Source organism: Scyliorhinus torazame, chromosome 11, assembly GCF_047496885.1.
Source record: "Scyliorhinus torazame isolate Kashiwa2021f chromosome 11, sScyTor2.1, whole genome shotgun sequence".
In the NCBI taxonomy this organism is placed as follows: Eukaryota; Metazoa; Chordata; class Chondrichthyes; order Carcharhiniformes; family Scyliorhinidae; genus Scyliorhinus; species Scyliorhinus torazame.
Genome location: NC_092717.1, coordinates 118,460,617 through 118,475,816, shown reverse-complemented (window position 1 = coordinate 118,475,816; position 15,200 = coordinate 118,460,617). Strand labels below are relative to the sequence as shown.

Genomic DNA, 15,200 nt, shown 5'->3' with positions numbered 1-15,200 from the left:
TTCCTCGAACAGCATCACCAATACACAATTCTTAACCTATTGGTGACATCCTCAAGTCATGAAAGATACTACATCAAAGCAAATCTTCGGGCGAGGTTTTCTCCAATATCAGCATAATTCGATGTCGAGGGGGAAAAGCAGTGTTGAGCCCACCAATGGCAATATGGCTTTTTTACGCCATATAGCGCAGGACTTGCAGCACAAAGAAGGCAGGCAGACATTCCACAACATATAGCTGGTGGGCATCACTTATAAAGGCAGCTCCAGCACACAGCAAGCACACCTGGAAACAATCTTCACCCTGGTGTATTCCCTGGTATCACCCCTTGCCCGGTGTCTCCCTGGCACCACCCTTCTCTCCCCTGAGCGTGGAGTGCACCGCAAACATTACACTCACCTCCAAGAATACTGCTTGCCAAGTGTGTGCCTTCTGCCAACAGTTGTGCGTCGCTTGTTATGACATCACGCCGCTGCAGAAGCATTTTTTGACATGTGGTTTGAATGACATATGGGCCCGATAATGATATGCAAATGTACTACAATGAGGCTCCTGATGTTGAATGCAGGAAATGCAGCCCACCACTGATTGGTGTGTGTGTGTGGTGGGGGGAGGCGATTGCTTGCTGCTTTTACATCAATGTGAAACACAACTTTGCCTTTTTTAAAAATAATAATCTTTATTGTCACAAGTAGGTTTACATTAACACGGCAATGAATTTACTGTGAAAAGCCCCTAATCACCACATTCCGGCGTCTGTTTGGGTACACTGAGGGAGAATTCAGAATGTCCAAATTACCTAACAACACATCTTTCAGGACTTGTAGGAGGAAACCGGAGCACCTGGAGGAAACCCACGCAGACATAGGGAGAATGTGCAGACTCCACACAGACAGTGACCCAAGCTGGGAATCGAACCTGGGAGCCTGGTGCTGTGAAGCAACAGTGCTAACCACTGTGTTACTGTGTTGCCCCCGTGCGATATTTTACGCTCTTGTCGCCAAACCCGCCCTATGCAATAATCCAATATTATCTAGTGAAAATATTACCTTAGTACGTGTAACATATTTTAGTTAAATATTGATGACATTTTAATTTTATCTGGATACCATACAAGGTTATCTGTCCTGTAGACAGCCATGTTTTGCAGTAAATCACTTTTCATGAGCAATGCAACAGCTGCAACGCTATTGCACAAAGTACATAGTAGTGGATGTCTTCAGTTTTGTTCCTTTTATCATTCAGGAAGCCAAGCAAAATGCCATTCCTGGACAGATTTTCAATCAAGTATAGTTCCATATCCAAATTTACTTGGCAAACTGTCTAACTCTGTTTCTCAAATTATTTTTCCTGGGACTCACTTTTACCAAACGGCCGACCTTTGCGACACACCATTATTGCTTATTTTTAATGCGACAGATGAGCCTGTTTGGTCCTCACAGTCTCACTTGCTTTGTCATCCAATGTTACATTTCTGCTGAGGACTTCGGCTGATGATTTAAGTTCTTGCTGCATCCTTTGAAAAAAATCAAGAGGTTTGTCCTTGAACTTGCCATGTTTGATCTTGAAAAGCCTTTGCAGTTTTGAGGGTTTTAAACTTCCATTTGCCAGTACTTCCCTGCATAAACACCCATGAGCTTTGCATTCTGATTTGCATTGGCATAATTAAAACATATCTCAAGAAATAATCGTTATATTGCTTTGTTCCCTATTTCAGTTTCTTCTTAATCGGTTGTTCACAGATGGCCTGGAGCTCTGTATACAGCTCACATCAGCAACGTTTTGTCCTGTCATGGACTCTCCTGTGAAGCTCTCTCCAGCATGTTCAGTTGCAAGATCCTGGCTGTTTGTGTCTCCAGCGCTCTCTTCCTTATTACAAAATAATCCATCTTCAATTCTTCACACAGTCCTGTTGCTTGCTTGTTGGCAGCTACAAAATGGAAGAATCTCTGCTCCGTGATTTTGCGCGCAACGCACAGACGTGCAGGATGCGTGACATCAGTGTATGTGCTGGATGAGTGACCTTCTCCCTGATTCCGCTTATGGTTGAAAAACTCCATCATTCGTATTTAAAGGCCAGGTGCGGATGGTATTCTCAACTTAAAAGCTGGCTGGCATTCTTTTTTTTAAACTTTGAAACGTTATTTCCAATTCCTGATTTATCCAAGTTTATGACTTTTTACTACTGAAAATTAAAGCAATTTCAGCATCCTTGCATTTACGCACAAATTTTGTTTTATATATATATTCCCATTTCTTTAGAATTCTAAACAAGTAAAGAAAAAAGTACAATCTTGCATTACTTTGCAAACAATGACTTTTGACGAGATGAAGTAACTTATCAAACACACAAAATGTCACAATATTTCTTACTGATTCCACTGCATTGTTCCATCCAAACATCCAAGTCATCTCTCCTTCTCCATTCTCAGCAAAAGCACTTACTTCCTGGTTTCCAGAGAGTAACACAAAGTGATGACTGTGTAGGTTTCTTCCAGTGTTAAACATGTGTTAGCCGTATTGACTGGCCTCATTTAATCGGTTTTGCTCACTGACAAATCTGGCCTGGCTTCCCTCTCACTGTACAATAGCTAGTACTGTCGTCATGTGCATCCACACCAGTCACAGATTGTTGACCACTTCCCGACCTGTACTTCACGTCATGGGAGTGCAAGCGGATGGTGCGCTGGCTGTTGAGTAGCCTGACCATGGAGCCGCAAGACACATACTGGGAATCGGTGGCGGGGGACAAGTCGAGCAGCGCGCAGAAGGCAAGCACCAGAGCAGAGCTCCAAGCTGGGGCTACCACCGTTCGCATCGCACACCCACCTGGCCACCCATTAGCCCCTGTCTCGTCCCCCCGTGCGCGCAAGACCAGCACACTGGCCAGTCTCTCGCTGCCCTGCCCCCTCGAACGCCACAGCCAATTGTGGACTGCCCGCCGCTGGCATTCTTGAAAGCTGGTTGCAGTTGTTGGGTACTTCTTACCGCGATTGGCAACAGTGCGACCAATTTCTCCGCGACCCTCCCGACACCCACCCACGACACACCTACGGGATGCAACGCTGAGTTTGAAAAACTCTGGTCTAACTTATCATTATTGATCTGCTAATCAGGAGCAGCAGCATTCATTGCCCAAACGTAAAAAATTGAATTTGTACGTCAATTAAAAATTTTAAATCTAAAAAGGGGGCTGGAGGAGACATTTTTGTTTATTCATTAAAATGGATGGGTGTGCATGTGCAGAAAACAAAAATTTGGACATTTTAATGTTTTAAGAATATATTGCATTTTTAAAAACATAAGGAATTGCAGACAAACAGCACCCAATACAATGAACATTTGGTCGACAGGAAACTTGATTAAAAATACAGTTGTTGGACTAGATCATCAGAACAAGGTAGCAGATTGAATATTATACAACACGAGCAGAAAGCTGAAGATAATTTTCAACATCTTACCTTTTGTAAATTTCAAAGGGAGAGATAGATTACTAGTGTTTGTTTCAGTAAGAAGGTTTTCTCCACTGGTAAGAACTGTTAGTTCTTCAAACCCAAGACAAATGGCCCACAGTGGGAAATGGACCCCTTTGTCATTTGCCTGTTAAATCAAAGAAATAGGAATAGAATCTCTCTCAAAAATAATACTCTCAATTGCGACTGAGTTTAAATTTTATTGGCAGTGTATTCCACTTACTTTATTGCATTAGTAAACTATCTTTTAAGTTGCACATTTAACAAGTCACAAGCTTCTAAAGTAGACACCATTTATAGATGGGAGTTAGGAGAGGTAACCTCTCATGATTGAATTAGTAGGTTTTAAGAAGCGGGGAAAGATGGTGTGTGAGAGCATTATTTAGAGGGAGTATCCAAGAGTCAAGACAGCTGAAAGTTTTGTCATAATTGGCAGAACTACTGGGATAGCAGAAGGCCAGAATTGGAGGAATGTAGGACTTGGGATGGGACATAAGGGGCGGGATTCTCCGACCCCCCCGCCGGATCAGAGAATCGCTGGGGGGCGGCGTGACTTCCACCCCCGCCGGCTGCCGAATTCTCCGGCGCCGGGGATTTGGCGGGGGCAGGAATCGCACTGCACCTGTCGGCAGCCGCTGGCAGCGGCCCCCCCGGCGATTCTCCGGCCCGCGATAGGCTGAGTGGCCGCCGGTCCTGCCGACGTAAATTAGAGTAGGTCCTTACTGGCGGGACTTGGCGGCTCGGGCAGCCTCCGGGGTCCTCGGGGGGGGGGGGGGAGGATCTGGCCCCAGGAGGTGCCCCCATAGTGGCCTGGCCCGCGATCGGGGCCCACCGATCCGCGGGCGGGCCTGTGCCGTGGGGGGCACTCTATTCTTCCGCGTCGGCCGCTGTGGTCCTCCGCCATGGCCGACGTGGAGAAGATCCCCCCTGCGCATGCGTTGGGATGACACCAGCACACGCTGGCGCTCCCGCGCATGCGCCAACTTGTGCCAGCCGGCGGAGGCCCTTCAGCGCCGGTTGGCGTCGCGCCAAGCCCCTTCCCCGCCGGCCGGCGCGGCACAAACCACTCCGGCGCCAGCCTAGCCCCTGAAGGTGCGGAGGATTCCGCACCTTTGGGGCGACCCGACGCCGGAGTGGTTCACGCCACTCCTTCCTGCCGGAGTTCCCCGCCCCGCCGATTCCCGCAGAATCCCGCCCAAGGTTACAAAGAACAAAGAAAAGTACAGCACAGGAACAAGCCCTTCGGCCCTCCAAGCCTGTGCCGACCATGCTGCCCGTCTAAACTAAAATCTTCTACAATTCCGGGGTCCTTATCCCTCTATTCCCATCCTATTCATGTATTTGTCAAGATGCCCCTTAAACGTCACTATCGTCCCTGCTTCCACTACCTCCTCCGGCAGCGAGTTCCAGGCACCACTACCCTCTGTATAAAAAACTTGCCTCGTACATCTCCTCTAACCCTTGCACCTCGCACCTTAAACCTATGCCCCCTAGTAATTGACCCCTTTACCCTGGGGAAAAGCCTCTTGACTATCCACTCTGTTCATGTGCCCCATAATTTTGTAGACTTCTATCAGGTCGCCCTCAACCTCCGTCGTTCCAGTGAGAACAAACCGAGTTTATTCAACCGCTCTTCATAGCTAATGCCCTCCATACCAGGCAGCATCCTGGTAAATCTCTTCTGCACCTCGCTAAAACCTCCACATCCTTCTGGTAGTGTGGCGACCAGAATTGAACACTATACCCCAAGTGTGGCTAACTAAGGTTTTATACAGCTACAACATGACTTGCCAATTTTTATACTCAATGCCCCAGCCGATGAGGGCAAGCATGCTGTATGCCTTCTTGACTACCTTCTCCACCTGTGTTGCCCCTTTCAGTGATCTGTGGACCTGTACGCCTAGATCTCTCTGACTTTCAATACTCTTGAGGGTTCTACCATTCACTGTATATTCCCCACCTGCATTAGACCTTCCAAAATGCATACTTCACATTTGTCTGGATAAAACTCCATCTGCCATCTCTACGCCCAAGAGGGGGGTAATGGGCGCAATTTAATGGAAACATTTTTCTTTTTAAATTGTATTTTATTCCGAACGTATACAAAAAGTTACAAAACATAAACAATTTGGGCAACACACAACTATACAGTTTGTACAAATGTTCCTCCTTATCCCCCCCTCCCCCCTGCTCCTCCCCTGCTCCCCCTTCCCCCACCTGCCCCCCCCCCCCCCGTGACAAACAACTCCTCAAAAACGGTCACGATCATACCTCCCCTTGACTCAAAACCCTCCACTGAACCCCTTAACTCGTATTTGATCTTTTCCAGCCGAAGAAAGTCATATAAGTTCCCCAGCCAGGCCGCCACCCCCGGTGGCGTTGCTGACCGCCACTCCAATAAAATTCTTCGCCAGGCAATCAGAGAGGCGAAGGCCACAACATTGGCCTTCCTCCCCTCCATCAGCTCCGGCTTCTCCGATATCTAAATATCGCCACCAAACGGCTCAACCTCCTCCCCCACTATCCTTGTTAGCGCCGCGAGCATTCCCATCCAGAAACACTCCAACTTTTCGCAGCCCCAGAACATATGTGTGTGATTCGCTGGTCCCCGCCCGCACTTCTCACAATCGTCTGCCACCTCTAAAAGAACCCACTCATTCTTGCCGGCGTCATATGTACCCTGTGTACTACCTTGAACTATATCAGGCTTATCCTTATGCATGAGGAGGTCAATTTACCCTTTGTAGCACCTCACTCCATATTCCCCAGTTTATCTCCCCTCCCCGCTCCCCTTCCCACTTCTCCTTAATCTTCACCACCTGCTCGCCTCTGTGCTCTCCCAGCCACCTGTGTATGTTCCCGATGGTTTACATGCCGGCCTCTTGTTTCTTTTCCTCTTTGCTCTGTGCCTTTGGAAGGCCTGTGTCCATGACCACCACACTTGTGTCACCAGCCCCTTTCTTTTGCGCTTCCTAGCATGACTCTGTTTGCCATTTGTCATTGTTTCCATTGCTGGTTTGTTGCTGGGATGAGCTAGCTCTCCCAGTCTTCTCCTCTTTGTCCTCTTTATTTTGAGAACATGATGATGTAGCTTCTTGCGTCTCTTGCTTTTGTGTTTTGGCGTTGCAGCCTATGGCATGGTGGTGATTATTACCGTGTGCTCAGAGGTCTGCAAAGTTTCAGGCATAGCGTCATCTTTGGGTGGTATGACCACTCCCACTTCTGCGGCCTCACCGGCGTGTTGGAGCACCTCGGTTTCTGGTGCCTGAGTGAACGTTGGACCTGGGCTACAGGTCCCACCCCTTCTCGGCTGGTTCTTCGTCACTCGAGATTACGATGCTTTCAGGTTATGCTGATCCAGGCACTGGGTCATCTTAGTCAAACTCAAAAATGTGAGTGGTCTGTGGAGCTGCATATTGAGATTGTCATCAGCTTTTCTTCTAAGTCAGTCTCGGAGTTGCTTACCGCTGCAACAACCAATTTGATTTGATTTGATTTATTATTGTCACGTGTATTAGTATACAGTGAAAAGTATTGTTTCTTGCATGCTGTACAAACGATGCACACCGTACATAGGGAAGAAAGGAGAGACTGCAGAATATAATGTTACAGTTATAGCAAGGTGTAGAGAAAAGATCAACTTAATACGAGATAGGTCCATTCAAAAGTCTGATGGCAGCAGGTAAGAAGCTGTTCTTGAGTCGGTTGGTACGTGACCTCAAATTTTGGTATCTTTTTCCTGACGGTAGAAGGTGGAAGAGAGTATGTCCAGGGTGCGTGGGGTCCTTAATTATGCTGGTTGCCTTTCTGAGGCAGCGGGAATTATAGATAGAGTCAATAGATGGGAGGCTGGTTTGCATGATGGACTGGGCTACATTCACGACCTTTTGTAGTTTCCTGCGGTCTTGGGCAGAGCAGGCTCCATACCAAGCTGTGATACAACCAGAAAGAATGCTTTCTATGGTGTATCTGTAGAAGTTGGTGAGGGTCGTAGCTGACATGCCAAATTTCCTTAGTCATCTGAGAAAGTAGAGTCGTTGGGATTTCTTAACTATAGTGTCGGCATGGGGGGACCAGGACAGGCTGTTGGTGATCTGTACACCTAAAAACTTGAAGCTCTCGACCCTTTCTACTTCGTTCCCATTGATGGAGACAGGGGCATGTTCTCCACTATGCTTCCTGAAGTCGATGACAATCTCCTTCGTTTGTTGACATTGAGGGAGAGATTATTGTCGTCGCACCAGTTCACCAGATTCTCTATCTCATTCCTGTACTCTGTCCCGTCATTGTTTGAAATCCGACCCACTACGGTGGTGTCATCAGCAAATTTGAAAATTGAGTTGGAGGGTAATTTGGCGACACAGTCGTAGGTGTACAAGGAGTATAGTAGGTAGCTGAGGACACAGCCTTGTGGGGCACCGGTGTTGAGGATGATCATGGAGGATGTGTTGTTGCCTATCTTTACTGATTGTGGCCTGTGGGTTAGAAAGTTCAGGATTCAGTCACAGAGGGAGGAGCCGAAACCAAGGCCACGGAGTTTGGAGATGAGTTTCATAGGAATGATGGTGTTGAAGGCTGAGCTGTAGTCGATAAATAAGAGTCTGACATAGGTGTCTTTGTTACCTAGGTGTTCCAGGGTAGAGTGCAGTGCCATGGAGATGGCGTTTGCTGTGGACCTGTTGCAGGGGTAGGCGAACTGTAGTGGATCAAGGCAATCTGGGAGGCTGGAGTTGATTCGTGCCATGACTAACCTTTCAAAGCACTTAATGATGATGGATGTCAGAGCTACTGGACGATAGTCATTAAGGCACGCTGCTTGACTTTTTTTGGTACAGGGATGATGGTCGTCTTCTTGAAGCAGATAGGAACCTCAAATTGTTGTAAAGAAAGGTTGAAGATGTCTGCGAATACCCCCGCCAGCTGATCCGCGCAAGACCTGAGTGCTCGTCCGGGTACCCCATCCGGGCCAGTGGCTTTCCGTGGGTTGACTTTCGATAAGGCTACTTGGACATCTGCAGTGATGATCTCAGATACAAGTTCATCCGCAGCTTCTTGGGTGGAGGGCTCGCTCTCGCTGACCTCTTGCTCAAAGCGGGCATAGAATGCGTTGAGCTCATCAGGGAGCTGTCATCACAATCGTCATCGATGTCTTCTCATTCATCGTCAGTGTTGTCGATGGTTTGGGAATAAATTACAGAAACCGTTTCAAAGACCTGGAATGAGTCACCACTTACCTCTGAGGCCAGTTTTTCTAACATCAGGGTGATTTCTTCCGTCTCTTGCTCGGTCAATGGCTGGTCCTCTGTGGTGTCAGCAGCTTCAATTTTCAAATGCGCCATCTCCAAGCTCCCGCTCTTCTCAGAGTCCAGAGTGGTCTGGGCCTTCCCCGTGACCACCTCGTGATTCCTTCCAGATTACCGGAGTAGTGCTTCGGAAGCCTTGTCATTAAACCGTCTGTGCAGCTGGAAAAGAGATCTGCAAGTAGTTCATAGTGGTCTTTATCTGCCTCACCTTCCATGCCATCACTTTCTGCATTATCATCGACATCTTCGAGCAGATATTCGTAAAGTCGTCATCAGATTCAGCATCGTCTGCAATGATTTCTCCTGCAAAATATAACATTGCGCACGGAATTATTTGTTCACGCAATATGGCGGCAAGTTCTAAGTCAGCCTTGAGTTTGGCCGCCGAACCTTTGCTTAACATTCCACGCTGTGGAACTTCAGTAGGACTGAAGAAATTGAAGAACGATTCATTTGGTACAGTTCTTGTCGCTGTCCTTGGAATGCTTCAATCTTTGTGCTTTGCTTTCATTGGGAATCTTATCATTGTTACATTTTTGCCCTCTCTCCAGTCGATTGTGCAGCCTGTGCAGCCGATGATTTGTGGTTCAGCAAAGAATGATTTAAGCAGCCACGGGTCCAACTTTAGTGATCTCCTCTTTGTGAAATGCTCATTAGGTCCGAATGTAAACACCACAGTGAAGCTCCATGGCCTCCCAAGCTCTGCCCATTTAACACACTCGTCATGTAGATACTTGAATATGGGTTTGTCATGTTCTCGAATCATGCCATTGAGCCTGTGCACGTTCTTCAAGACTGTTAACCAGAATTGCGGAATGCTCACTGGCTGTTCCGTCCCCTCATCTGATTTGTCGTCCTCTACCTGGATTTCTTCCGAATCCTCACAAAACATGCGCACCATGATGTCTTGCAGGGATCCAAAGTCCTCAGCGGACCAGCCATACATCCCCCCAGAGCCTGGTGTTTAAGGTATCTGAGAAACATTTGTCCTTCTTTCTGGCTACAGATAAAGGATGTGGAGATGCCGGCGTTGGACTGGGGTGAACACAGTAAGAAGTCTTACAACACCAGGTTAAAGTCCAACAGGTTTGTTTCGATGTCACTAGCTTTCGGAGCGCTGCTCCTTCCTCAGGTGAATGAAGAGGTATGTTCCAGAAACATATATATATATATATATATATATATATAGACAGATTCAAAGATGCCAGACAATGCTTGGAATGCGAGCATTAGCAGGTGATTAAATCTTTACAGATCCAGAGATGGGGTAACCCCAGGTTAAAGAGGTGTGAATTGTGACAAGCCAGGACAGTTGGTAGGATTTCGCAGGCCAGATGGTGGGGGATGAATGTAATGCGACATGAATCCCAGGTCCCGGTTGAGGCCGCACTCATGTGTGCGGAACTTGGCTATAAGTTTCTGCTCGGCGATTCTGCGTTGTCGCGCGTCCTGAAGGCCGCCTTGGAGAACGTTTACCCGGAGATCAGAGGCTGAATGCCTTTGACTGCTGAAGTGTTCCCCGACTGGAAGGGAACATTCCTGCTTGGTGATTGTCGCGCGATGTCCGTTCATTCGTTGTCTGCATGGTCAAGAAGACAAACATGGGACACAACCGACAGAATACCCTTCGTCGTCCAGTACTTTCCCGGAGCGGAGAAACTACGACATCTTCTTCACAGCCTTCAACACGTCATCGATGAAGATGAACATCTTGCCAAGGTCATCCCCACACCCCCACTACTTGCCTTCAAACAACCGCGTAACCTCAAACAAACCATTGTTTGCAGCAAACTACCCAGCCTTCAGAACAGTGACCACGACACCACACAACCCTGCCATGGTAATCTCTGCAAAACGTGCCAGATTATCGACATGGATACCACCATTACACGTGAGAACACCACCCATCAGGTGCATACACGCGGTACATACTCGTGCGACTCGGCCAACGTTGTCTACCTCATACGCTGCAGGAAAGGATGTCCCGAAGCGTGGTACATTTGCGAGACCATGCAGACGCTGCGACAACAAATGAACGGACATCGCGCAACAATCACCAGGCAGGAATGTTCCCTTCCAGTCGGGGAACACTTCAGCAGTCAAGGGCATTCAGCCTCTGATCTCCGGGTAAGCGTTCTCCAAGGCGGCCTTCAGGACACGCGACAACGCAGAATCGCCGAGCAGAAGCTTATAGCCAAGTTCCGCACACATGAGTACGGCCTCAACCGGGACCTGGGATTCATGTCGCATTACATTCATCCCCCACCATCTGGCCTGCGAAATCCTACCAACTGTCCTGGCTTGACACAAGTCACACCTCTTTAACCTGGGGTTACCCCATCTCTGGATCTGTAAAGATTCGCATTCCAAGCATTGTCTGGCATCTTTGAATCTGTCTATATATATATATATATATATATATATGTTTCTGGAACATACCTCTTCATTCACCTGAGGAAGGAGCAGCGCTCCGAAAGCCAGTGACATCGAAACAAACCTGTTGGACTTTAACCTGGTGTTGTAAGACTTCTTACAGAAAAAGGAAACAGCAGCCTCCAGGTATTTGCAGCCACAAGCAGCAGCAAACAACAAGTACAAGCTGCAGCTGTGAAGCGTTCTCACAACTAACAAAGCCAATGCCCAATTAGCAATAGCCTTCAGCTGCGAAGCTAGAGACTGCTCACAGTTAAAGGGAGTTAAAGTGACCTTCAGCATATAACCAAGAACAGGACTCTGCTGGAAGAGTTTGGATGAACAGACCGGCAGCAGCTGTAGTTGCCTTTCTTATGGGCACAATACGCCCTACAATATTTAAAAATGGTTTGAAGGTCTCACAGACGAGAAGCTCCTCAAACGCCCCCGCCGAAAAGCTCCTCAAATCCCCCCCCCACCTCCCGCCTCCGGCCTAGGGGCGAACTGCAACCTGGACTGCTTCAGCCCCCCGACCAAGCCCAAAACCCCTGATGGAGTCCCCCCTCCAAGCTCAAACACAGGGGCAGCAGCTCCGGTGCCCTTCAGCTGCATGCCCAAAAATGGAAATGACTACTCACCTCAGTTGCCACTGCACCTGCTTCATGTTTTTAAGAAGGAGTATTGAACAACGCTCACATGATTTCTCACTGGGGAGCCGGTTAATTCCTGAGGGGCCGTTACAGTTAACTTCAATCTCGTTACTGAGATGGAAGTTAATGCAAATTGGGGTCAACGATATGCTCGCCATATTTGGATGAGATCCGGAAGTCGCCACCGGGAGCGGGTCGGTTAGATGGCAAACTGATTCACGCCTGGGGCGAATCTCGATTTTGGCTTTTCCCGCTATTTAGCTACCACGCCCAGATCTGCGCCAGGCGCAACTGGGTGGTTAAATCATGTCCAATAGCTTGGGGGTGGGTGAGAAGGTGGTACACCAGCCATCGTTTAATTTTACCTGCATCCCCACCTGCAAATACGCCGGTGAGATACAATTCTCTGCCTAGGCCCTTCCACCTTGCCATTTCTTCACCCAATTTCAAAAGTCCCCTCAAAACCGAATAGATTGTATCTTCAGTTTTCTCCTCTAACTCTGTACAGGGTTGTGAATGCTGTAACCCCATTTGTAGATGTTCCTGATGCACTTTGTGTCAACAATGTGCATTTTCCCCCAAAGTTTAGCACAGGGATAAAGAGCTGGCTTTTAAAGCAGCCCAAGGCAGGCCAGCAGCACGGTTCAATTCCCGTACCAGCCTCCCCGAACAGGCGCCGGAATGTGGTGACTAGGGGCTTTTCACAGGAACATCATTTGAAGCCTACTTGTGACAATAAGCAATTTTCATTCATTTCATTTCACGTTTAAAGTAATATGCAGACAAAAACAGACCTGTATTATTTGATGACATAAGACAATTCAGGCATATGAAGATCATCAACTCCTCTGGTTCAAGACAAGGTAGGAAAAAAAAAATCTCCTGAGCAAGGTAGCCAAAACACTGTTTGCATTTGTGGAGGCAGTGGTGTAGTGGTATTGTCACTATATTAGTAATCCAGAGACCCAGAGTCATGCTCTGGGGATTCGGGTTCAAATCACGCCATGGCAGATGGTGAAATTTGAATTCAATAAAAATCTGGAATTAAAAGTCTAATGATGACCATGAAACCATTGTCGATTGTCGTAAAAACCCATCTGGTTCAATAATGTCCTTTAGGGAAGGAAAATCTGTCGCCCTTTGCTGGTCTGGCCTACATGTGACTCCAGACCCACAGCAATGTGGTTGACTCTTAATGCCCTACGGGATGGGCCAGCGATACCCACATCCCATGAACGAACAAACAAAAATAAAGCACTACCAAAATCATTTTTCAGTTCTTTCTAGACTCCTTGGAAGACACACATTGAAAGAAATTACAAAGAGATTGACTATCCAAATGAAAGAGTTCAGAGTCCTAAAGCCAAAAGTAGGTGAAAACAAATAACTCCCCAAACTTTTCGTCTAATTACTGAAAGCGTTGTTCTCTGTCTGATACCAAATCTGTCTGTGCTTTCTACAATTACTATATGCAGTTACCTTCAGTGTAAGATTATAAAACATAGCTGAAATCTCAGCAAATCTGGAATTTTGAACAGAAGCAACACCTCCCGGAAAGAGCACCCTGAATGAAGGTAATTAAAAGAATCAGTAAGTAGATATAGTCCATGTTCACAAATGCTGTCATTATCTGATTTAGCACATGTAAAACATAATATACTCAGTATTAATAGTTATACCCTTATTCTCACAGTACAAATCAAATCAAAACTGATTGAGCTACATGTAACACATTTTTACAGCCAAATTACAACACAGAATTCTTATTCTACTCATCGGTATCAGAGAACAGTGAGTGAGACCTGATAGTAACTGATGTGGTCCAAACGGTTCTGGTGTTAGTGATGTCTTCAAATCTACCAACCGAGATGAGGGAAAAAATCAACTATATCAGGGATTAATCATGTTGGGAGAGAATTTTACAGGCACTAAGGGCAAAAAGGTTATTATGAGGAAATAGTCAAAAATGGCCTTGTCAGTGATAAAGACGATGGGAGTCGAGACCACTGCTGATAACAAGGTTGAGAGGATGGCCATGACATTTTTATAATGTCAAAATGGAAATGACATTTTCTACCTGGCTCAGATCTGTCATAATATGCAGACATGCACTTAATGAGATACAGACAGGCAGCTAACGAGCACAGGGAAGAGGACATAACCAATCAGCAGGCAGAACACTTGGGGGGGTGGTTTCCCACTATAAAAGGCACGAGGCACACACTCTCCGCCTCTTTCTACTAGGGACATCTACAGAGTGAGTCCAGTGTACATATCACGTAACGCATACAGCACGTGGACAAGAGCTAGTCTGGTTCAATCAGATAGAGAAATCACACTTAGGTTAGCAGAGAGTCGAACTCACAGAGAACTGTGCTAACTGTGCGACAGGTTCAATAAATCAAACTGAACTAACTTCAAGGTCTGGAGTCTACTTGAGTTATAGCTGCATCCAGTTGCTGCCCGTGTTACCTCAGCGTGCATAACACGACAAGATCCTTCCCATTTGCAGAACCCACAATAGTAACTCCTGAATAATCATTTTTTTTAAAGTCATAAGCCTACTAGCCATAGAGGCAAGCTACAGCACAATAAAGAATATTAGTAGCTTGACAATGAATGGAAATTCTTATTGTTATGAAAAATACAGTAGTATAACTCACCCATTCATGGAATGAAACAACTGTGTATATTCAGCTTCTGATAGTTTAATGCTTTAAGGAATTAAAAAAAAGTGCATTATTTGGTTATTGTAAAATTCAGTTAAATACTGATTTTTTTTAATGCAAAAGGTATGATGCATGGGACTGGAATTTGGGATGCAAATCCTATATGTCAGTGATTTAAAATACAGGTATTCTGTAAAATTAGATACTAGTAACAGACGCATCTGCCCCAAAGGCTTGGATGTCGGCAAACAATAGTATAATTTGGACATAAACTGCTGTCCCAGAAATTCTATAATCTATATCAGAGTTGCAATAGGTTTACTGTAGCTTGTAGAATAAAGAGGTGCTGGATACATGACTATCTACATCACAAAATGATAGGATGTTATTGAAATGAATGTATTGTTTTTGCACAAGTAAAATCAAACTGGCATGTATTTTGTAAAGCATGCCTGGACAACAACTAAGAGAAAAGAAGGGACAGGAAAGAACAGGGGACAGGGTGGTCTTTACAATTGATACATTTAGTCGTCAGAGTGCTGTGAGCCAGGAAGCAGGCTAGTCACATGAGGTGTTGAAGCAACAGCGAGAGTGAGAGGCAGCCAACTTCAGGAAACAGCTCGGCTAGAGATGAAGTGCTGAAAGCAAACACCAGTTTGTGCAAAAGATTTCTTTGCTGAACTGAAGACCATTCC

The 15,200-nt window shown here is 46.4% G+C and overlaps 1 protein-coding gene across 2 annotated transcripts in view; it reads right to left on the bottom strand.

The window, feature by feature from the left end:
• Positions 1-15,200, bottom strand: part of LOC140385482 (gamma-glutamyl hydrolase-like) — a 73,196-nt gene that overhangs the window by 25,757 nt on the left and 32,239 nt on the right. The window contains exons 2-4 of one of the 2 annotated variants that reach the window (XM_072467675.1): positions 14,500-14,550; positions 13,316-13,400; positions 3,460-3,598 (exon numbers count right to left, since the gene is read on the bottom strand). The exons of the other annotated variant lie outside the window; for it this stretch is intronic. Coding sequence (XP_072323776.1) covers positions 3,460-3,598; positions 13,316-13,400; positions 14,500-14,550 — 275 coding nt within the window. The remainder of the gene's footprint in view (positions 1-3,459; positions 3,599-13,315; positions 13,401-14,499; positions 14,551-15,200) is intronic. 2 annotated transcript variants of the gene reach the window in all.